At 39.9% G+C, this 25,301-nt stretch overlaps 1 protein-coding gene across 5 annotated transcripts in view; it reads left to right on the top strand.

Moving 5' to 3' along the window:
• Positions 1 to 25,301, top strand: part of myo3a (myosin IIIA) — a 160,484-nt gene that overhangs the window by 88,261 nt on the left and 46,922 nt on the right. For all 5 annotated transcript variants that reach the window (XM_041814651.1, XM_041814652.1, XM_041814653.1 and 2 more), the window contains 12 exons: positions 339 to 404; positions 3,557 to 3,712; positions 6,159 to 6,255; positions 9,644 to 9,760; positions 11,066 to 11,170; positions 11,328 to 11,411; positions 15,079 to 15,281; positions 18,334 to 18,432; positions 18,550 to 18,664; positions 21,313 to 21,439; positions 21,679 to 21,889; positions 24,652 to 24,799. In XM_041814651.1, the coding sequence (XP_041670585.1) occupies positions 339 to 404; positions 3,557 to 3,712; positions 6,159 to 6,255; positions 9,644 to 9,760; positions 11,066 to 11,170; positions 11,328 to 11,411; positions 15,079 to 15,281; positions 18,334 to 18,432; positions 18,550 to 18,664; positions 21,313 to 21,439; positions 21,679 to 21,889; positions 24,652 to 24,799 (1,528 nt within the window). The remainder of the gene's footprint in view (positions 1 to 338; positions 405 to 3,556; positions 3,713 to 6,158; positions 6,256 to 9,643; positions 9,761 to 11,065; positions 11,171 to 11,327; positions 11,412 to 15,078; positions 15,282 to 18,333; positions 18,433 to 18,549; positions 18,665 to 21,312; positions 21,440 to 21,678; positions 21,890 to 24,651; positions 24,800 to 25,301) is intronic.

The raw sequence follows: 25,301 nt of genomic DNA, 5'->3' as shown, positions 1-25,301 counted from the left end.
AGGAATCAGAGCTAATTAGCTGAGTTGTTGGACGTCTGTGTTTCTCTCCCCTTAAATGAGCTCTTTATAAGAGAATCTGGTTCCATGTTTAAAATCCGAGTTTGACTTTTGCTTATCATGTTGTATCATCACCACCCAGCTGCTCAGGTGGAGAGGAGTGTGTTCCTCCCTCATGCTGCTGCAGAAACACCTCTGGACGTCTCTGATGATGAATAGTTGAGATTTCTCTCCGCTGTTCCGCTCTGTGCCTCGGCCTTTTGTTCTCCGCCCCCCCGCCAGACTAAATCTCATCTCATCTTATCTTTCCACTTATCTTTTCCCATTTCTTCCTCTAACAGAAATCCTCCGCCTACTCTCCACCAGCCGGAGCTCTGGTCAGACGACTTTAACGACTTCATCTGCAAGTGAGTGTGGATGCTGCACACCGCCCTGTGAATGACACACACTGCATTTACATGGGAAGTACACAACAGCGCCAATCATTTATCTTCTCTGCACTCGTCCTCGTTTACCTTTTCCTTTTCCTGTACTCTACATATGCCATGTCCATTTTGTTCAAGTCTTCCCTTTTATGCAAATCTCTTAACCCTGGTGCCCTCCTCAGATTTACTACCCTCTGGACACCTTCGAGGCAAAAATGTACACGTACAGAAAAATTGCCATTAAATCAGCATACGTCAAATTTTTTTTCTACTTTTTTCATACATCTCTGTAACAACTTCAGACCTGCTCAAATCTACCAAACATTAATATTTTTCAAGATTTAACCCTTTAAATGCCAGTTTGATTATTTGAAATATTTCATTTTTTACCAAGAAACAGAAAGAGTAAATTATTTTTCATGTAATAAAAAGTAGAAAGATGGGGCTTTGGGGGTGATGAGAGTCTTGGATGGGTCAAAGATCAGCAACAAAATTGATTTGATTGCATTAATATTTTTTTACGTAATGTCAGAAATACCCTCTGGCAAAAATGCCCCCATTGACTTCCATTAAAACCAGGTTTTTTAATCTCACTGTCATTGCAGTATAAAATCATGCATTCTTTAATGTCAGCATTTCAATGTGAAGAAGTCTAGTGAAATTTGACATTGTTACCGTATTCCACCAGATTCAACCATTTACTCATTGTAGGACCATGCACCAAGTTCTTCTATTTTTGCCCGTTATATTATGGAGAGTTTTGTGTGAGTTTAAAGGGTTAAAATTCTGAGAAATATTTTGACAGTGTGTTTCATATGAAGACACTCCCACTATAACAGGCTGTAAATGTTTTATTTTTCCTGCCGTAAAATCAGAATTTTTAGTTTGGACACTGTAGGACAGGGGTTCTCAACCTTTTCAGCTCACAACCCCCAAAATAAAGGTGCCTGAGACCAGGGACCCCCAAAATAAAGGTGCCAGAGACCAGGGACCCCCAAAATAAAGGTGCCAGAAACCAGGGACCCCCAAAATAAAGGTGCCACAGACCGGGGACCCCCAAAATAAAGGTGCCAGAAACCGGGGACCCCCAAAATAAAGGTGCCAGAGACCAGGGACCCCCAAAATAAAGGTGCCACAGACCGGGGACCCCCAAAATAAAGGTGCCACAGACCGGGGACCCCCAAAATAAAAGTGCCAGAAACCAGGGACCCCCAAAATAAAGGTGCCTGAGACCAGGGACCCCCAAAATAAAGGTGCCACAGACCGGGGACCCCCAAAATAAAGGTGCCAGAAACCAGGGACCCCCAAAATAAAGGTGCCAGAAACCAGGGACCCCGAAAATCAAGGTGCCAGAGACCAGGGACCCCCAAAATAAAGGTGCCAGAGACCGGGGACCCCCAAAATCAAGGTGCCAGAGACCAGGGACCCCCAAAATAAAGGTGCCAGAGACCAGGGACCCCCAAAATAAAGGTGCCAGAGACCGGGGACCCCCAAAATAAAGGTACCAGAAACAGGGGACCCCCAAAATAAAGGTGCCAGAGACCAGGGACCGCCAAAATAAAGGTGCCAGAGACCAGGGACCGCCAAAATAAAGGTGCCAGAGACCGGGGACCCCCAAAATAAAGGTGCCACAGACCGGGGACCCCCAAAATAAAGGTGCCAGAGACCAGGGACCCCCAAAATAAAGGTGCCAGAGACCGGGGACCCCCAAAATAAAGGTGCCAGAGACCGGGGATCCCCAAAATGAAGGTGCCAGAGACCGGGGACCCCCAAAATAAAGGTGCCAGAGACCAGGGACCCCCAAAATAAAGGTGCCAGAGACCGGGGACCCCCAAAATAAAGGTGCCAGAGACCAGGGACCCCCAAAATAAAGGTGCCAGAGACCGGGGACCCCCGCTGTACCTGAAGGTGGTTGAACACAGCCATGAACATTCTTGAATAGTCATGTGCAGACAAGGCTGTAAATGGGAAAGCTTTCTGGTGCCCAGCCAAACTGGGGGTCTATGGAGGTCAGCAAAACCAGGGTCCATTTTAAAGTTAAGCTGTGATATACATATTTCATATCTAACCTAAAAACAATAACCACTCTTATTTTAAAAAAAAAAAACACGTTTTTGTGTAGTAAATAGTATTCTTAAAAATGTAAATCTCCTTTGTTAAAAAAAGAATAAAAGCTGGTTTAAAAATTGCTACAATGGGTTAATAATGGCAAAAAATGGTGGAAAATGTGGTGAAATTGGAAAAAAAAATGTATACAGAAATTGCAAATAAAATGGCAAAATGGGTTAAAGTGGCAAAAATGGGCATAAAAGAGGTAAAAGGGAGTCAAATAGTGGCTGAAATGGCTTTAAATTTGCAAAAATGGGTGGAAATCTGGTGAAGTGGGATGAAAAATTGATTTTTAAAAAATGGGCAAAAAGTGTTAACTGAGAAAGAAAAAATGGGCAGATATTGGCAGAAATTGGTTAAACTAGCAAGAATGGGCATATCAAATGGTCAAATGTGGTTAAAATGGGCATAAAAAGTGGTAAAAAGGGTTAATAGTGGCAATAATGGATCAACGGAGGCAACAATAGGCAGAAAGGGGCAAGAATTGGTTTAGAAGTGGCAAAAACATGAAAAAATAGGTGTTAAATGACAAAAAATTGTTAAAATTGGTGGAGAAAAAAAAGAAAATAGGTCAAAATTTGACAAAATTGGTCTAGAGTGGGGAGCAGGTGGCCCAGTGGTTAAAGGCGCTCCCCATATACACGAGCGGCCCGGGTTCAAATCCGGCCTGAGGCCCTTTACCGCATGTCTCTGCCCCACTCTTGACCCTGTTTCTGACTCTATCCACTGTCCTCTGTCCTCAGTGTCATTTACAAATTTTCGTAGTATTTTTAGAGCATCTGGAGACCCCGTCTCATGGTCTCGCAACCCCCAAGGGGGTCCTGACCCCAAGGTTGAGAACCACTGCTCTAGGAGCTGCATCTTTTGCTCTTCTGCATAGACTTCTTGTTCTATTGGTTTCAGCACTACTCCTCTGTTTTATGCTGTTTCATCATGTTGTAGAGCTGCTGAAATAAATGAATTTTCTCCTGGAGATAAATAAAATACATCTGATTCTGATTCTGATTCTGGTTTCTTCCCCACAGATGCCTTATCAAGGATTTTGAACTGAGACCAAACGTGCTGGACCTGCTGCAGCACGTCTTCATCAAACAGATTGTGGGCAGAGAGAAAATCCTACAGAAGCAACTGATCGAACTCATTGATCTAAACCAACAAATAGGAGTTATTGAAAAAACAAGGTACTGACTGGACCTTCTCTCTGCATGTTTCCATTTAAAAATCTCACATTTTTACATCTACCTCTTTTACCCAGTAGAAAACTCCCATCATGCACTGGTTGATGGATTTTGTTATAAACTCCAGGACAAACTTGTAGTCTGCAAGCCTCCCTGTCAGTGGGTTTTATATGATAGGCTGCAGCTTAAGTTTGGCAGTCAGTATAATCCAAATTACCCTCCTTGCTGGATGTTTTACACGCCCTGTCACCCCCTCACATAAATAGCAGCTCCATCCTGCTCCAGCTTGAGTCGGGGCGCTGGCTGCTCAGTATGAGTCAGGACCGTTAGCCCAGAGAGTGAGTATTACCCGTACAGTCATGAAATGTTAATCCTATCTCTGTCGTTTAAGCCATCATGGAAAGGCAGACAGACGCAGGGACAGTAATGACAGGTAACAAATGCACACGTGACCTTCATGCAGCTGTAGGAGTAGATGATCACTGCTTTATTAGAGACTCTGCAGTAGATGTGATTGAACATGTATTTGAAATCAACTACATGGGCTGATTCTAGATTGTTGACATGCTTCCACCCTGCCAAAATCAAGAATGTTGTCTTTCTTATGATAAATGCTGTAGTCAAATTTAATTTGCTTTGTTAACCTTTTTTCCTTTTGGACCGATGAGCTGTAGAAAAACAGCACAAACCATTTCAGACTTGAATCCTGACATTTAAGGGTTTGGATTTTGCTCTAACTTTAGGAGAGGAGCTTCAAGAATCAGCAGCATCATCTGGAACGTTCAGATTCCAGCAGTGATTCAGGACAACCATGATTAGATTTACCACCTCCATTAATTAGACCAGGGGTTCTCAACCTTGGGCTCGGGACCGCACTGGGGGTCACAAGACACTGAGAGGGGGTCTCCAGATGCCCTGAAAAAACGAGGAATATTTTTAAATGTACACTGTTGCCTTTTCACCAATTTTGCCAACTTTAACATTTTTTTGCCACTTAAACCCGTTTTTTGTCAGTTTTTAACCCTTTCCACCCATTTTTTGTCTGTTTTTGCCACTTCTAAACCAAATCTGTCCACTCTCTGCCTATTGTTGGCTCTGCTGATCCATTATTGCCACTATAAATCCCTCTTTACCACTTTTTAAGCCACATTTCATGATGAAATACGCCCATTTTTGCCAGTTTAACCCATTTCTGCCTGTTTCTGCCTCAGCTAACCCTTTTTGCCAGTTTATATCAAATTTTAATCCCATTTCCCCAAATTTTCACCTATTTTTGCCATTTTAACTCATTTTTGCCAATATTGTTTTTTTGTTTTTTTTTTTTGTTGCCACTTTTATCAATTTTTCGGCATTTCTAACCCATTTCTGCTACTGTTAAACTCTAATTTCACCACCTTTCCCAGCGTTTTTACCAATTTTAACCCATTTTGGCTGTTTTTAATGTATTTCAATTCTGTTTTAAACAAAAGGATTTATATTTTTAAGAGCTACTCACTGCACAGATGAATTAAAAAGACATTTGTTTCATTGAAAAGAGGGGTTATGATAAAATACCACAGCCTTACTTTATAATGGACCATGATTTTACTGGCCCCCAGTCTGACTGGGCCATTTTTCCCTCCCAGTAGGCGGCCATGTCTCCTCATGACTATTCTAGAAGGCTCCTGGCTGTGCTCAGCCACCTTCAGGTCCAGTGGGGGTCCCCGGTCTCTGACACCTTTATTTTGGGGGTCGCGGGCTGAAAAGGTTGAGAACCCCTGAATTAGCCAATCAGATATCTTAATGATGTGGCTGTTTATCAGCTTGAATTCAGCTGATCCTCGGCATTATGGGATGAAACTTGGATATGAACAACTTAGCGTACACGATGAGGCGATGCTGGCCAATAAGGCTCAAATGTAGCATGCTGTCATTTTGATAACTCGGTATATCTGAAGTTGAAATGGTGTAGATGTTCACCGTAAGCATCCAGAGTTCATGTTTACTGGGATAAATAAAGGATGGACATCTCCTCGGTCAGTTCTCTGACAAACATGAACATGCTGTCAGTCTAAAGCTCTGGTATGTTGTTATATTGGTCCAGGAATGATATAATTCTATTTCTTTGTGAATTTAATATTTATTAAGTTATGTATTTACTAAGCTTTTCTTGTTAAATCATCATTTATTCTTTGAATTCCTGCAGAGGAAAGGGAACAGGGTGTTGGTCTGACACTAACACTACCCTGTAAACGTTCTAGATCTTTATCTAGTTGAAGCGTGGATTATATTTACATAGTTCTAGGATGTTTTAAGTGAAGAAATGTTTGAATTTTCCTGAGCAAATATCCTCCACTGCTACAGTATGTGCCCATCCTTTGCTGAATTTGAATTTAGATGACGTTGCCATGCAGATAGAAACACAGTGTTTGCTCAGTGAGAGACCTGATTGTGTCTCTTGTGGGTCCAGGCATGAACGCATTCACACTAAAAGAGGAAGCCACATGAAGACGCAGAGTGACCCCGATGAGGTGGACGACCTCGCAACCCTGGAAGTTCTAGATGAGGTAGGAAACAACCTCCAGGCTTAAAACAGGACAGAGTGCATTTAGGATTTTAACTCTACAAAGACAGAGCCACACTGGACAAAAGAGGCCGTATCCAGGATGGGCCTATGGGGCTAAAATAGTCATTTAAATTTACTACAGTAGTTTGGGGAACATTTTTAATGCAAACCTGATATTTTTAATAATGTGCCTGATTGGAGCATTCTTTGTCCTTTTTCAACTAAAGTTCTCTGAGAATCTCCTAAATGTTGAGGCAACATCGGTTTTGTAGCTAAAATATTCCTACATTAATCGATATCGGGTCCTTGTGAATCGGAATCAAATGGATTCAGATACCCAGCCTTAGTCATTTGTTGGCCTTAACTAAAGAGTGTTTCAGTCAAACCAACACCACTTAAAGATTATCTACCTAACATTAAACTCTCTTTCTCTGTAAAAGTTGGATTATGATCCAACATGGGAGAAAAACTGTTAAAAAGTGGCACCAGTTCCTTTCCAACTGTGCCATAAAGCATTCCAGCACATTCTGAGCAGCACAGAGGCTGACTGTGATACACCACGACTGGAGTGAATTCTCTATCTCATTAGGTCTAACGCACAGGGCTGGGCGATTATGGCAAAAATCAAAATCACGATTAACTGAACTTTTTACATCGGTGACAATTAATGACCGATTATTCCACCCCCAACCTCTGACTCGGTTTCTTCTGTAAATATTTGCAGAATCTTAAAACAAACAACTGAAAGGAGCGGGCACAGATTAACAATTTATGGTTATTTATCGAAAAAATTGAAATAAAAACACATCAGCTGTTTTTCGTAAAAAGTCAAATGTTTCCAAGAAAAGGGGAAAAAATTGAAATAATGTCTAAGGCAGGTTTATGTCAGTGAGAGGCTTTAAATGTCAGTTTCGATTATTTTTAGATTACTTGCCCAGCTCTGCTTGTGCATCAGCGAGTACAGGAGTTCATGCACCGCTCCGATACCGTCTGATTTAACTTTATTTTGTTTCATTTAGCCATGCTAACTGTTAGCGCTATAATCTGGAGATCAGTTCTTCTTCACTGCTGGAAAACACTGCATGCATGAGCTACCGTTTTTAGAGCAGAGAAGAAGAACCAAAGGAGCCACTGCAGCAGCAGAGAATGAAGGCTGTGTGACAGTTTCTCTCTAAATGCAATCGTTAAAACGCCTTCCAGACCGGCGCTGTCGTACACGACAGGAAGTGACAAAGTTTATCAAAAGTTAAATCACCTTTGAACCATAAATCGTTGCCTCTTACTTGTTTTTCCTCTCCTTTCCTATTTTAGGGTTCAAAGTTTAAAGGGAATAAGATTACCAACTGCAGTAGAGGTCTGCTCAGTTTAAATCACAGAAACATGTCAGTATCTTTAGTTTGAAACCCAGACAACACTTGGCCATGAGGGTCCGGATTCTGGATCTAGGTCTAACCTGAGGGCCTAACGGGGTCAAGATTTAACCCTGTAAATATTCACCAGAAATAAAATCTGAATAAAGCACTGATATTAAATCATCTTGAAATTCAAGTCAAAACTATAAGTTTAAAGCTCGAGAAAATCATTTTAAAAAGTGAGATAAAAGGTCAAAACACAAAATTACAAAGCAAAAATTGTGTTTTTAAGTAAAATTCATGAGTTTGAAAAGTTAAAATATGAGATAAAATTTTAAACTGGCAGACTAAAATGTAAAAATTTGGGATTAAACAGCCAAAGTTAGGGATTGAAGTGGTCAAAATATGAGGAAAAAATTGAAATAGTAAGTTAAAAATGTCAAAATATGACAAAATATTTAGAACTGTGACTCTGAAAGGTCCAAATAGGATATACAAAGTAAAAATCATGATTTGAAAAGGAATTAAAAGTCAAAATCAAACGTTTGAGTCATAATTTTTAGAAACATGAAATTAAAGCACAGTTTTTCTTCTTCTCCAATATTCCTGTTTTTTTTATCTCTTGATTTTCACTCTTGACTTTTTCAGATTTTGATGATTTTAACAAGGATGTTTTAAATCACGGGCGTCAAACTCGAGGCCCGGGGGCCAAATCCGGCCCATGGAACGATTATATCCGGCCCACCAGATCAGATCATATTTGTATTCTAACTGGCCCACCAGTATGAGGGCTGCACACTTCCTCCAGTATAATATTGTAAATTTGTGTTTTATTTCATATTTAAGTCATGTTAAGACCTTTTAAACGCCTTTCTTTTGCTTTCTAATCCAATATTTTGACTTTTAAACTCGTGATTTAAATTTTTTTCTCAAATTTTGACATTTTAAATGACCAATGTTTACTTTCTATATCATATTTTGACCTTTTACACTCCCAATTTTGAATTTAAACCATATTTTTAACCTTTCAAGTCATCATTTTGCATTCTAGCTCATATTTTGACATTTTCAGTTTCTAATTGTCTTTTTAATCCCATATTTTGAACTTTCAGACTCACAATTTAAAATTTGAAGTCATATTTTGGTTTTTAAAGTCATGATTTCAAATTCGATCTCATATTTTCACCTTTCAAACTTATGATTTTAACTTTCTCCTCAAATATTTGCTCTTTAAAAACATTTTTTTCTATTTTTAATGTCATGTACTGAACTTTTGAAGTGATAAATTGGAATTTTTACCTCAGATTTGAGCCTTTAAACTTATCTTTTTTACTTTTTTGAATTTCCAAACGATTTATCATCAGTGCTGGGTTTTTTTTTTTTTCATCTTCTATCAGTGGTGAAAATGAGGTTGACAGTTTAAGGTTGTGTTGACCCTGTTTGACCCTCAGTTTAGACCTGAATCCAGAATCCGGCCCCTGCTGTGACTGAGTTTGACAACCCTGTTTTAAATCATCAGGTTAAGTTTACATTTTTATACTGGTGAAAATCTGCAGACCTCGTACTGGTTGGCCAGTTTTAGTGGAAATATGCTATGATCTTTCAGGCCGGATATTGCTCTACCACGGGCCAGATTTGGCCTGCGGGCCTTGAGTTTGACACCCCTGAACTACAGGGGGAAAATTCACCTCGGCGTCTTTCACACAAATAACATTAACAACAATTTATCAAATGGAAGTGTTGGGCGGACGTGTTGAACGATACCATCAGTCTCAGTGGCCAGCGGATATTTCCAGCTATCTTTTAAAACAACAGGCCTCGTTGGTATGAGGGAGGCAGCGCCGTCCCGTCGGTTGTTGATGTACCTGTCCTGGCAGAATTAATCACCATATGACATGGAGATGGAACAGACAGCTCAGGCCTTGACTTGAGGCAGGACGCACGCTGAAGTACTGCTTGTTGTCTCTCCTTTTACGGTCCTAACTATGATCTAAGTATTCATTTGTTCAGGAACGTTCTTGTCTTCTTTTTTTTCAGAACACCGTCACAGAGCAGCTTCAGAGCCGCTATGGGAGAGATCAGATTTACACATACGTGGGAGACATCCTCATCGCAGTCAACCCTTTCCATAAGATGGAGATATACACTCCTCAGGTCTGTGGGGTTATAGATTTCCCTGTTTCTTTTATGCACCTGTGCCTTTACATTTGGTCAATAATGCACTGAATGTAGCCCGGCATATCTCATTATAGCCTCTGCAGATCTTCAGTTGGCTGCATCCCATTTAGCCTCACCTCCACACACACACACACACACACCCACACACACACACACCCCCACCCACACCTACACACCCACACACACACACACACACACACTCTGCACCTGTTCCCCTGTCTCTGCCATACCTCACTGACTGTTTTCAATCAATCGTGTTTTTCTTTGCCTCAAGTCTGCAGACATTTTTCAGCCTTCTCCTTTCAGGACAATCAGAACAGACTGCATGGACATAACGTCTTATTGAAGCAGAAGAAGCAGTAGAAATCTGAGCCAATCACATATGCTTCATTTGATTCTGTAACATTTATGTTTAAGATCAGTGTTACTCAATGCTGCTTAACCAAAGAGCCAAACTGTCGAAAAATACGTCTGCAAGAGCCACGATCTAAGAGGTGAAAAGTGGCAAAAATGCATTAAAGTGGCAGTAAAAATACTTTAAATATGGCAAAAGGGTCAAAAATGGGTTAAAGTGGCAGTAAAATACTTTAAATGTGGCAAAAAGGGTCAAAAATAGTTAGAGTGGCAGTAAAAATACTTTAAATGTGGCAAAAAGGATCAAAAATCGGCCAAAATCAGTGAAAAGGGGCAGAACAGACATAAAATGGCAAAGACTGGGAGTGAAGTGGCAAGAAAGGGTGAGAAGTGATGAAAAAATGAGTTAGAAGTGGCAAAAAAAATGAGTGTAAAGTGACTTAATTGGGCAAAAATCTGAATAGAAAAGGGAAAAATGGGCAAAAAGTAGCAAAGAGTGGAAAAATGGGGGGAAATGGCATTCAATTAAAAAAAAAGACAGCTTAAAAGTGCAGAAAAAAGTGACAAAATTGTGCAAAATCTGAATAAAAGTGGCAAAAATGGGATAAAAGCAGTAAAAATGGAATTAAAATGACAAAAGATTGCTATTTATGGCAATGAAAATATACAGACAACAATTACAGCTGACAATTAAGTTTGACAACTGAAGCCTACTGTGTAAGTGTGGGAAACAAACTGATTAAAACGACTCACAATGGATCATTTCTGAGGTCAATGTTCTCTTTTTAGGGTTTTCTGGGGTAATAAATATTTCAGATTAAGACATAAAAGAGCCACATGAGACTCTAGAGCCACAGGTTGAGTACCACTGTTAGAGTGTCTGATACAGTCATATAAATATTTAACCCTTTATTCTTCTCCTCACAGTATAATAAGATCTACATAGGAGCTAAGCGTTCTGCTAACCCTCCACACATCTTCGCTGTGGCCGACATCGCCTACCAGTCCATGGTGTCATACAACGCTGACCAGGTAATTTAACATCTGCCCAGCATTGTGTGGTCAGAATCTTGTTTTAAAATCAGGTTGTTGACCTGACCTTGTGTTTTTTTTGTTGTTGAAGTTAAGGAATCCTGTGTGCTTTGGAGTGTGATTTAGTTCAAATTCTTATCCTGATCCTCTCTGACAGTGCGTTGTGATCAGTGGAGAGAGTGGAGCTGGGAAAACAGAGAGTGCCCATCTGTTGGTGCAGCAGCTGACTGTACTTGGAAAGGTAAGCCGTTACTGTCAGCAAGTATGACTGTTTGTTTACATCCTAGATAAAGTCCTAAGGAGGTTTACTCAGGTAGAGATGAGAGTCTTTTCGGTATCTTACCACCCCAGCGTGAACCCTGCTCTGAGTAAAATCATGGAGAGAATCGTATATAAACAAGTCCAAGAGTACTTTTGTAATAATAACTTAAACACTGTATTTCAACATGCATATAAAAAGGGGCACACCACAACTACAGCACTAACTCAGATGACGGATGACTGGTTGAGGGATAGAGAGATGCAAAAAATAATTGGTGCTGTGTTATTAGATTTTAGTGCAGCCTTTGACATACTGGATCATTCCCTCTTACTGAATAAGTTAAGATGTTACGGATATGAAGATTCTGCAGATAAATGGATTGAGAATTATCTAACAAACAGGAAATATTCAGTTTACTTCAACGGTAGTTATTCTGAAATGAGAGCGGTAGGTTGTGGGGTGCCGTAAGGAAGCTGCCTGGGGCAATATGATGCCAGGTGGAAAAATATATATATTTTTGATGTTTTTTTGTCATAATATGGACTAAATAAACATTAAAAAAAAAACCAAAATAATTTTTTTGATGTACTTTTTGGGTTGTGTTGCCTCAAGGCAACACTGCACCGTAATGGTAAGGGATGAAAAAGAAGCGATATTGTTTAAAATTTGAAAAACATGTCTTCATCACTATTTATTCCTAATTCATCCTCACTGCCGTCAGCTGGGAGGGCTAGTTTTACCCTTTTCTCCTTCAAAGAGCCGTGAAATGATGCAACGTCCATTCTGTAAACAATACATTCATTCATTCATTCATTCATTCATTCATTCAATCATTCATTCAATCATTCATACATTCAATCATTCATTCCTTCATTCAATCATTCATTCAATCATTCATTTATTCATTCATGCATTCATTCATTCATTCATTCATTCATTCATTCAATCATTCATTCATTCATTCATTCATTCATTCATTCATGCATTCATTCAATCATTCATTCATTCATTCATTCATTCATTCATTCATGCATTCATTCAATCATTCATTCATTCATTCATTCATTCATTCATGCATTCATTCAATCATTCATTCAATCATTCATTCATTCATTCATTCAACCTTATTCATTCAGTTATTTTGAATGCACAATGAAAAACAGAAGAAATGCAGCAATAACATGTTTCATTTTTAAACAGTTAGAAATGAGTAAAACTGTCAGTAATCACAGATTTATACCTAAACATACAACATTAAAATGCATTGGTGTGGGCAGTTTTCCATAATGGTGCGGTGTTGCCTCAAGGCAGCATGTGTATTTTAGCTGTTTTCTATGTTTTATTTATCAAAGAAGTGACATTTAACAACTAAAAATTAAACTTTACTCACCTATAATTATGTATCTATTTTTTCAGCCTCAAAAATATCAGGAAAATATGTTTTCCTGCAGTTGATTTGCAGAGAAACGACCGAGCTGTTTTCAGTGAGAATGTCTGCACAAAAAGGTTCAAGATGGCTTCTGGAGAGTCAGCTGACAAATTAGAGAACTGTTATTGGTTACTTGAGGGCTTGGCATGTTTTAAAAGAATTCTATCACACTTAGGAATGTATTATGTTAGTGCACAAGGCAGAAAGTGGTATGTTGCCTACGGGCAACACTGCACCATAGACCAGGGCTCATCAAGTCCATCTGCACAAGGGCCAGATTTATTCTCCACAGAGACCCTGGGGGCCGGACTTTCAAATACACAAAAATTAAAGAAATATTCTGGTCTGATTTAAATATTATTGTAGTAGTATTTGTATTTTCTTTCAAAACGCAGGACATTTTTAGTCATTACCAGTGAGATCTATCCTTATTGGGCCCCCATTTTTGACACTTTTAACCCTTTTTTGCCACTTTTTTCCTCATTTACCAATTTCTGCAAGATTTTAACCCCTCTCAACCCCTTTTCCTACATGTTTTACCCACTTTTATCCATTTTTTGCCACTTTTTAACCCCTTTTTGCAGCTTTGCCAGGCTATTTTTGCTGTTTTTGCCACTTTTAACCAATTTTTGATTATTTTTTGCCTCTTAAACTCTTTTTTTCAATTCTTTAGCCCATTATAAACCACTTTTTCTGCATGTTTTATTCTCTTTGAGCACTCTTTTATCCATTTTTGCAACTTTCTTCTATTTTCCACTTTTTAACCCCTTGCCATTAATTTGTTGCACTATTTTTGCCACTTTTAACCCATTTTTGATACTTTTTGCCTCTTTCACTCATGTTTTTCCATTCTTAACCCCTTTTAAACCACTTTTCCAGCAGGTTTTATCCTCTTGGTTTCACTTTTCTTCTATTTTGACACTTTTTACCCTTTTCTTTACTTTTTTGCACTATTTTTGACACTTTTACCCATTTTTGATACGTTTAACCCTTTTTTCCTGTTTTCAACACTTTTTCACCAATTTTTGTCCCTTTGTGCCACTCCACAACCCATTTTATCATTTATCACCCATTATTTTTGTAACACTTGCCGACCTTACCCCTTTAAGTGTGACTGAAAAGTAAATTTCTGTAAAAAGAGATGGAATGGTTTTCATATTAATTGTTTGTGGGATGGATCTAACAGCTGTAGACATTTAAAGTCTTTAAACCACAGCATCTTCTTTTCCTCCTTTTCTGAATTTAATGATCTTTCGGTGGCTGGACAGAAAGCTTTGGGGGGCCTGATGTGGCCCCCGGGCCGCCAGTTGATGATCAGTGGTATCAGTGGTAAGTTGTCCAGTATGGATTATGGATTTTAAAGAGTAATGGAAGTCCTATCTGTATTCAGGGCCAATAAAACTACAGCTTCCTGGTTTTGAATTATTCATGTCCTCACCAGCCACCTGTGCACCTCCTGCTCACTATATTCAGAAAATGAATATCCTAAATATGCCGTCAAGGCAATTTCAGAATCCTATAACCAGTGCGTTTGGTGCTCCAGCTGATGCCAGTCATGATTTGTGACTTGATTGAAAAGAGAAAGTTCAATTTCAGTTTACTTTTGGCATCATTACAAACAAAGGAATGAAAATGAAAAAATGACGGTGTCAGTTTGGATGAGTATAACACGGATTACATCATGAAAAATTTCTGCATTAGTTCTTGAAGAAAGAGTAATCACTGCTGGTTCTTTCTGTAGATTGTAGAAGACACTGACATGTAAACTCAGACACATGGCTCTGCCAGCCACCCACATATAAACTGGACAAACTAAGAGAGAACTCGACTCACAAGAAGGAGGTAGCTGTAGCACAATGCCAGGTGAAATCTAGACATCTCAGTGCAAACCATCTGATAAATGATGAATCAGATCTCAACATCTTCATTTCAAATCACGTGTAGGCTTGGTAATATCAAGGCTAAGTCACTAAAGAAGATGTCAAACCAGTTTCCATTGTTACACACCCTCTGGCAGTACACAGCAGTTTAGTCTGAACGCTTACTTAGAATTTCCCCCAACGCTCACTAAAGGTTGTGTGGTTCTGTGGTAGCAAACATGCAGATCCAGAGTGACAGTAAAACCCACGCATTTTTTCATAATGTTGCACCAAAAAGTGACAGTTTTAAAGACGACGAGGTGAAACACTCACTATGATAGTTTTTTTGTATTTTCAGGCCAACAATCGGACACTCCAAGAGAAGATCCTGCTGGTGAACAGCCTGGTCGAGGCTTTTGGGAACGCCTGCACCGTCATCAACGACAACTCAAGCCGCTTCGGGAAGTACCTGGAGATGAAGTTCACATGTGGAGGAACTGTAATCGGAGCGCAGATATCTGAATACCTGCTGGAGAAATCCAGAGTCATCCACCAAGCTGTGTGAGTATCACACGTTTCCTTCTTTTCTTTTTCAGTTGTAGTAAATGCCATGACACTACTAACGTCATGCGACCTTGGTTGGTCCATATAAATTTAAATTATGTGTCTCTACATGTTCTGAGCATCGCTAAGTAGGTCATTTTTCTGCCTGCTGGCCGGGGATCAGTGTGTAATGGATTCTGTCTCTCATCCTTTCACTTTCAATTCCACATCTGAAACTGGTGGCATTTGCCTTCAACCTGCTCTCCAGTCAATCCGTCTTCACCTCTTATCCTGTGTCTGGGGAGCGAACGGGTCAAGTGGAGGGGCTGGCTTTATTTCCTGTTTGATCAAAGATTGGGGTCTTGCAGGTACCAGTAGAGGAACGTCAAAGGCAGACTCCAGTAATTTGCTAGAAAACACACACACGGGTCAGACGGTTTGATACGGCGGTGAGCGTCGTGTGTAGCTGCACTTTTCTTGAGCTTGTTTTTTTTATTTATTCCAAAGCCAGATGCTTGAATTTATGTTTGAGTCCAACACTTAAATGACTTTTTCCCCTTTTTATTCAAGGTACCATGTGTTTGGTTTTTGCACTGAAATTTCTATACTACTGTCTTACTTTCAAAGACTGAGAGCCTGAGAAAGTTTAATAGGTGAATTAGTCTTGAGGCAGTGGTCGGCATGACAGAGGTGTTTATCTTTGCTGTGTGAATGCTGGATGTTACGTCAGCGACTGCTATCTAAGGAAATGTGAACTGCTGTTGACATGTACCACATTTATCCTCTGCTCTCAGCGCTGAGGGCAGTTAACCAAGCTTGCCTACCAGAACACGAAAATCCTCACCTGACACACCAGATAAACTCTTATGTATCCATTGCATGGGATACATTCACATTTTTCCAGAACACTTCCTTACAAAGTGTTTGGGAAGGGCGGGACTTTTGGAAAATTCTCAAAAGGTGATTGGGTGAATGTCCGTCACCTCTATTACAGGCAAGTCAGTGAAAAGCCAAGCCATCTAAACCTTTTTAATGTTTTCCTATTTCATTTTCAGTCCTTTTTTCCACAGTTAAGATGATAAAATCTTGATCTACCAATAAAAGAAGGTCTATATCTAAAGAGGTAGTCATTAACCCTTAGTTTAACACATTAGAAAAATCAAAAATGACACAAAAATGGAATAGAATAGTGGACTTTTAAAATTCTACAAAAAGGTGTGATTTATCGTAATTAACTTCAGAAATTCTGAGATTCAGTACAACTTAACCCCGCCCATAACTATCAGAAACTCACACCAGTGCAGGTTGAGAAGAGGGAACATACTTTTTCCATCTTGAGAAGTTTTCAATTTTTTTTTGCCTTTTATTTAGTATATATAATCCAGTTTTTGCTGCCAAACTACAGCTACATCCAGGCTGAACTCTGCACTGGTGGTGGCCATTGTTAATGGCTTCCAGCACAACTCAACACTGCCAGTAGCTACCATCTTATTCTCCACTAATGAGGCTGATAGGTTAGATCTGGCACAAATGTTTCAAACAAGAGCTTAGCAAAAACTTTGCAGTGTGTTCACACGGAGAACAACGCCAACACACAGTGTACTGCTGGGACAATGGACACTTGCCACCCCTAACGAGGGCCATATTGGTGAGGTTGATGAAAAATAAGATTACATTTAAGTCTCGTTTTAGTCATCTTGATGAAAACGAAGCTTAGTTTTTTCAGTTTTAGTCATCACAGATCTATTTTTGTTAGTCTCAGTCTAGTTTTAGTCATCACAGATCTATTTTTGTTAGTCTCAGTCTAGTTTTAGTCATCACAGATCTATTTTTGTTAGTCTCAGTCTAGTTTTAGTCATCACAGATCTATTTTTGTTAGTCTAGTTTTAGTCATCACAGATCTATTTTTGTTAGTCTCAGTCTAGTTTTAGTCATCACAGATCTATTTTTGTTAGTCTCAGTCTAGTTTTAGTCATCACAGATCTATTTTTGTTAGTCTCAGTCTAGTTTTAGTCATCACAGATCTATTTTTGTTGGTCTCAGTCTAGTTTTAGTCATCACAGATCTATTTTTGTTGGTCTCAGTCTAGTTTTAGTCATCACAGATCTATTTTTGTTGGTCTCAGTCTAGTTTTAGTCATCACAGATCTATTTTTGTTGGTCTCAGTCTAGTTTTAGTCATCACAGATCTATTTTTGTTGGTCTCAGTCTAGTTTTAGTCATCACAGATCTATTTTTGTTAGTCTAGTTTTAGTCATCACAGATCTATTTTTGTTAGTCTAGTTTTAGTCATCACAGATCTATTTTTGTTAGTCTCAGTCTAGTTTTAGTCATCACAGATCTATTTTTGTTAGTCTAGTTTTAGTCATCACAGATCTATTTTTGTTAGTCTAGTTTTAGTCATCACAGATCTATTTTTGTTAGTCTAGTTTTAGTCATCACAGATCTATTTTTGTTAGTCTAGTTTTAGTCATCACAGATCTATTTTTGTTAGTCTAGTTTTAGTCATCACAGATCTATTTTTGTTAGTCTAGTCTAGTTTTAGTCATCACAGATCTATTTTTGTTAGTCTAGTTTTAGTCATCACAGATCTATTTTTGTTAGTCTCAGTCTAGTTTTAGTCATCACAGATCTATTTTTGTTAGTCTAGTTTTAGTCATCACAGATCTATTTTTGTTGGTCTCAGTCTAGTTTTAGTCATCACAGATCTATTTTTGTTAGTCTAGTTTTAGTCATCACAGATCTATTTTTGTTAGTCTCAGTCTAGTTTTAGTCATCACAGATCTATTTTTGTTAGTCTCAGTCTAGTTTTAGTCATCACAGATCTATTTTTGTTGGTCTCAGTCTAGTTTTAGTCATCACAGATCTATTTTTGTTAGTCTAGTTTTAGTCATCACAGATCTATTTTTGGTAGTCTTCGTCACCTTTTTTCCATGACAAAAACTGGACTAACATTTTTAATCATAGTTTTAGATGACAAAATGAACACTGAAGTATACTCCAGTAAAGTATGCTGACAGATGATCTGATATTGATCTGATATCTTGAACCATTTCTGTGTGTTTCCACAGAGGGGAGAGGAACTTTCACATCTTCTACTACATCTACGCCGGCCTCGCCGACAGGAAGAAACTTGCTCACTACAAGCTCTCCGACAGCAAAGCGCCTAAGTAGGTTTGACATTGCTTAGCCTTTGTGGTGAACTCTGTTATTGTCTGCTCACACAGCAAACCTCCTTCCTCCTGAGACAGCAGCTCTGATCTTTGTGTTTCCTGTTGGATCTGTAGGTATCTGTGTAATGACCACATTAAACTGGGACCTGACATCGTGAGCAGCAGCTTCTACAAGGAGCAGTTTGATGCAGTGGAGCAGTGTTTCAAAGTCATTGGATTCACCCTGGAGGTACAAACTACTGCATTAATTACTGAGCACAAAGCACAAGTGGCCTTCCCTGAAGGTTTAACAGTGTAACCTTCATCCTAACATTCAAAACAACATCCTCTCATACCTCTTTATTGTACTGGGGAAGAAAAAACCCTCTGTTTGCAACTAAAAACAGCCCATAGATTTGGCACAAATCACTAAGGGCTTAAAAACCCAACATAAGCTTTGAAAGGAGAGTGCATTTAGATTCCTCATGTCCACTGTATGGCATGTGATAAGCATGAAGCTGCAGGCACATGTAGACAGTCAGCTGTTGGCAGCGTGAAGGCTAATGAGGCCCAAAGAAGTGATTGCCTCTGGGATCTGCACGTCAATAGTACTTATCCTGTAATCACTTTGCAGCACTGGAGAAACAACCCACTTCTTATCTTGCATGAAATCGAGGGATGAGTACAACAAAGATCTTTGAGGCATGCTTCTCTATGTATGAAAAATATTTTCAGATATCAAATGCTTCGTCTAGCAATCTAAAGCCTCAGAAGTGTCAGGTCACGTGCTGCGGGGGAAGCTGGTTGCGAGTATGTTTGCAGTGCTGACAGCACATCTTAGCATTTTATACTGATATATGGTGGCAAATCATGATTTTTAACAAATTGACTGCCTATCTAGTGGTACAAATTCTCACTAAACCCTTTGGGTGTCAGAGTTACTTCAAGAAAATATTTAATTTTGATTTCAAGATTTTAAAAGGCTGTAGCTTGAAAGTGGTTAGAGATAAAGGCATGCTGTAAATGAGAAAAATCTTCAGTATGACCCAAAGTTTGTGATGGGAGTAAATTCACTCATCTCAGTTGCATATTCTGACATCACCAGGCAGCCTCCATCGCCATTGGCTGTGCGTTTTCTCCCACGGCCTCTACCATGTCTGCTCCTACCTCCGTGTTTTTTTCATTTCCGTTACCTCCATCACTATTCGCGGTGTTTTGACCACCCCTAATACCCCCACGATGTCCCCTCCTTGGCATTCGCCAATCACTCCCACCCCGGCCACGGTCAGGCAAAGCATCGGCTTCGATATGTGCTGCTTGTGGACTATCATGGTGCACGGGACTCCCTGTCACTGCTCACAGACGCACTGTCAGTCTCACCCATGGTTTCCCGGACGACTGAACGTCATGTCAGATGGTGAATATTCCCCTATTCCTCTTGGAATTGTGAGTATTTTTGCTACGATTCGCTGTCTTTCTCTCTGTTACGCTCCGACTACAACCACTTCTACCGCGTCCTCGTCTCCTCGACCAGGGGTGCATCTTTCAAACTCTCTCTCTCCAAAACTTAGAATAGAAAAACACCCACAAATGCTGCTGGGATTGAAGTTACTCATGTCTGCCATCTCCTGGTGTAAAGTAGCAACAACATTAGGCACCATATTTGCAGCTACAGCCTGTTTAATTCAGCAATGTTGCTCGTCGCAGTTTTGCAACTTTGGCCCTTAAAGAGTTAACGTAGCAGATAAAGTTCCTCTCTATTTTGACCCTCCTTCAGTTCCACCTCCTTATCCCCCTTTCTCTCAGAGGTTCAGATAGGATCCAGCAATGTGAAGTTATGCTCTGTGTGCTTGTAATCTGATAAAGATGGGCCTGAGATATCGTTTATATCCACACTGAGCAACAAATGTGACCTCTGTCCAGCTGCAAGTTTGCCAACTAGCTTTATCTACATGTCGCATAAAAAGGGTTAGAGAAAGTTTCAATGTTTTTAAAAACTGCTAAAGGTTTTAATTTTGCCTTATGTTGCTTACCGTACACAGCAGGTGTGGTTATTGAGAAACTTAATGACTGTCTAAGCCAGTGGTTCCCAACCTTTGTTCCCCCCTACTTGAATCTAAGAAAACATGAGCCCCCCCCAGGATCAACACAAAAAATAGTGATACTTCTAAAGATAATTTGTGGAAAAATATTGAAGATGTGCTGCTATTGTTCTTGTATTTCTTGCTTTGACAACCTTTGCTTTGTGGTTGATTCCTGAGCTCTAAACTTATTTATCCTCTTATCTTTGGATAACAGAGCTGGTTTTCCTCTGATATCGTTTCTGTTTCTCTAAATCTCCAGTAAACAGCTGAACTGTAATCATGGGAAAAAGGTGTAACATAAAAGTTTGCATACATGTCCTCACCAGGCTTCTGTACTGACGTTCTCGTTGTCTGTTTTTTCCTGTCTTGTTTGGTTTATTCCAGCTAAGGTACAGAAACATTTCACTTTCATATGTTTGAGATATTGACTCTTTTTGGACATGTGGGTCATGATTTCTCTGTAAGGAGGCATGGGTGGGTTGAAAACCTCTGATCGTAACTGGACTCCAAATATCCGTCTTTACATACAAATGCCAGCCAAGAAATGCTCAAAGAAGCATGCTCATGTAAAAGATAAAATACATCAGCCTTTCTCCGACATATTCAGGATTCTTTAGCTAAGAATTAAATGTAAATGCTGGTATTTTAAATTGACTGAGAAGGGTTAAAGCATTTCTATACCTTTTGATTTTTCCTTCTAGGTTAGTAAACGACGTTGTGAGATGCACCTAAAGGCATTTGAAGTAGATCACAGTGTGTCCCAGCCTCTTGCTTTCTCCAAATTAAATGCCTGCCTGTCTGTATTTTTCTGCAGGAGCTGGGCAGTGTTTACAGCACTCTGGCTGCCATCCTCAACTCAGGTGATATTGAGTTTTCTCCAGTCGCCTCCGAGCATCAAACAGACAAAAGCATCATCTCTAACAATTCTGTCCTGGAGAACGGTGAGAGGAGCGAGAGGCATTAAACTAAACATGACTCTCCATTTACTCTGCCACACTCCCGCTCTAAGCTTTTAGACTAGCTAAAGCCTGCAGGGTATTTCAGTAGTGCACAAACATCATTATTAAACACATGCAGAAGAGACAGCATGAAAGTTACAGCTGCACATTAACACAACCTGCACTGGTTCTACCTCATGAATATGAAGTCCAGTCCCATTTCTTATCGTCCTTCTCCTCAGTGGCATCACTGCTGTGCATCCGCTCAGATGAGCTCCAGGAAGCCCTGACCTCCCACTGCGTGGTGGCCCGAGGGGAGACGATCGTCAGGCCCAACACGGTGGAGAAGGCGGGGGAGGTGAGGGACGCCATGGCCAAGGCTCTCTACGGTCGCCTCTTCAGCTGGATCGTGAATCGCATCAACGCACTGCTGCGGCCAGACACCAACCTGGGGTGAGACTGGGAACGAGAAATACGTGATTAGCTCGCCAAGTTATGGATGCAGAAAGAGGTCATCTTAGAAAGTTTTCATGGATGTCAAGTATGAATAGTAGTAATAGTAGTTTATAAATAGATATTTTATCAAGAATAAATGTATGTAGACTTATTATAGTGGGCTTTTTCAGTAAAAACAGTTAAAATTGATGTTTAATAAATGGGTGTTGGGGGTGCCTAGGTTTTCTGGGATATGGGGGGGGGGCGCTAAGGACTAAAGTTTGGGAGCCGCTGCTATACAGGAAGCTGTGAAGTAACCAAATGTTGGTAGGAAATCATTGAACCTCCAGCTGCTAGGGTGTTTTTATTCTGGCTCAGCTTGATCCCATGTTTGTTAATGTTGCTGCTAGTGTGTGTGTGTATGCGTGTGTGTGGGTGTGTGTCAAAGAGTTTTCTGCTGTGTTTGTGTTTGAGCTGTGTATATGAGACTCTGGAACACACAGAGGTCTGATTTCACTCCCATATGTGGATCTGCCAGAGGAAACTATTGTCTCTGTTCCATTAAACTCACAGCGTGAGCGCTCAGGTCGTGTTAGACAGTCGGATTACATCCCAGCACCACATTTTTAAATCCTACTGCTCAGCCTTTATGTCTGAAATTATAGAAATCTACAAAGAGCAGAAAACAGAGAATTACATTATAATGTCGAGGTATTTGTAGTTTTGAAGGATTTAACTAAAACATGGAAACCTTCACAAAAAAGTCTGACGCTTGTGTTAACTGTCCACATAACTCACTTATCAATAAGGCTGTACGCTGAATATGTCTGAAGGTAAATCTGGAGACGTCAGCCGAGAGTTATTCGGCTCTTCCCGTGTTCCCATGAGGAGGGTTTTAAGACTCTGTGGATTCTACAGTTCCAGTTTAGAGGAATCCTGACCCCACGTGTTTGAGTGTGTTTAATTGTGCATTTATTCATTTATTAGTGTGCTCTGTTTACTCCACTCTTGCGGGACCATCCATCCATTTTCTATGCTGCTTATCCCGTTGGGGGTCGCGGGGGCTGGAGCCTATCCCAGCTGTCATTGGGCGAGAGGCGGGACTGTACTGTTCGCCAGTCAATCACAGGGCTGACATATAGAGACAGACAATCAGGCACTCTCACACTCACACCTACGGACAACTGTAGAGTCACCATTCAACCTAATGAGCATGTTTTTGGTGGTGGGAGGAAGCCGGAGTACCTGGATGCACGGGGAGAACATGCAAACTCCTCACAGAAAAGCCCTGACCAGGAAGAGAACCAGAGACCTTCCTGCAGTGAGGCAACAGCGCTAACCCCTGTGCTGCTGTGCAGCCCCCTTGCAGGACTGATAAAGGAATATCTTATCTTAAATAACCTGAATCTGTTTGAATTCAAAAATGGATTCTGAATCTGATCCTGACCCCTACAATTTAAATCTAATCATGTGATACTGAAGGATACCCATCTCTAATGTTCAATCTAAGCCAGAGGGGTCAAATTCAGTCACAGCAGGGGCCGGATTCTGGGTTCAGGTCTAACTGAGGGCCTAACAGGGTCAAGATTTAACCAGAAACTCTCAAACTCATTTCACCAGGAATAAAATAGGAAAAAAAAAAAACTTAGCACTGATGATAAATGATTTTGAGGTTAAAAAAGTTAAAAAGATCAGTTTAAAGGCTCACAATCTGAGAAAAGTAAATTTATTAGTTCAAAAAGGTCAAAACATGAAATTGAAATTGAAAAATTATGTTCTTTAAAGGCAAATTTTCTAGAAAGAAAGTCAAAATCATGAGTTTAAAACGTCAAAATATGAAATAAAATTTGTAATCATGAAAGTAAAAGTAAAAATATGATTTGAATTTTTAAATTGTGAGTCTCAAAGGTCAAACATTGGGAATATGAAGTCAAAGTTTGGAGTTAAAAATATGAGATAAAATACCCTAAGGCAGGGGGTTCACAAATATACACAAAAGTTAAATATTTTGGTGTGATTGACATATTATTGCAGTAGTATTTGTATTTTCTTTTAAAAGTCAGGACATTTTTAGTCATTAGCAGTGAGATCTATCCTGATTATCTAAAAAGCAGCAGGACACAAGGAGACAGGTCTGGGTCCCTGAAAATCCCAGAGAACTGGCCCTCCACAACTGTGATTTAATACCAATATTAACTCATTATAACCCCTTTTTGCCTCTTTAACCCAGTTGTAGCCATTCTTTAAACCACTTTTCCTGCATGTTTTATCCCCTTTGTGCCACTCTTTTATCTATTTTTGCCACTTTTCATCTTTTTTTGCCACTTTTTAACCTTTTTTTTACGTTTTTGATCTGTTTTTGTTATGTGTAACCAATTTTTTTCTTTATCCCTTTTTTACCAATTTTTGCCACATTTTAACCTCTTTTCACCACTTTTTTTTGCAGCACTCCTGCCAACCTTAACCATAATTTTAGATATCTGCTAATTATGATGGTAAATTTCTGTAAAACAGATCAAATGTTAAGTCATTCTAAATCTATTTCAATAATTATTTTTTGTGGGATGGATTTAACAGCTGTAGACATTTAAAGTCTTAAAACCACAGCATCTTTTTTTCCTCCTTTTCTGAATTTAATGGTCTTCTGGGGGCCGGACAGGAAGCCTTTGAGGGCCTGATGTGGCCCCTGGGCCGCCAGTTGATGATCAGTGCCTTAAGGTCCATTATATTACACCTATATGAATAATATTGACCTGACATTCCTGAATATTTCCCCTCAGAGACGAGGACAAGGGCCTGAACATCGGCATCCTGGACATCTTTGGCTTTGAGAACTTTAAGAAGAACTCTTTCGAGCAGCTTTGCATCAACATCGCCAACGAGCAGATCCAGTTTTACTTCAACCAGCACATCTTTGCCTGGGAGCAGGTAAAAGCTTTGACCATCATCCACCTTAATGTAGGACTTCTCTATGAGCGTGAGGGTTTGAAGTCCTCTTAGAAGGAGCATTTTCCACCTTGGTACTACCTCATCTCCATCTAAATGGTGATAACATGCCATCATTTGTCACTCAGTGCTTTAGGAGAGACGGCAAGGGTAAAATATGCTGCCGCTGTCGTTATTTTGGCGGGGTGGAGGGCCGCGGTTCTGTCTTTCTGCAGTGTCGTGGGTGTTTTGCCTTGAGGGGGCAGAGAATGGTTTGCTCATGTTAAATGATTTGGTCTCACCCGTGGAGAGGGGCTATAAATCATTGTAAACGAGGGTCAATTAGGAGTTGAAGACAGTTTTCGTTTGCCTTAATCTCACTCTTGGGTATCGTTGGCACCAAGCCCAGACATACATTTGTCCTATACTGCCTCCATATATTCAGAGCATAGGGGATTGTGCAGAGCAGTGAGATGAATAAAAGTCACATCTATGCTAGAATAAG

This window comes from Cheilinus undulatus, linkage group 19 (genome assembly GCF_018320785.1).
Source record: "Cheilinus undulatus linkage group 19, ASM1832078v1, whole genome shotgun sequence".
In the NCBI taxonomy this organism is placed as follows: domain Eukaryota; kingdom Metazoa; phylum Chordata; class Actinopteri; order Labriformes; family Labridae; genus Cheilinus; species Cheilinus undulatus.
This window is presented reverse-complemented; position numbering and strand designations above follow the sequence as displayed.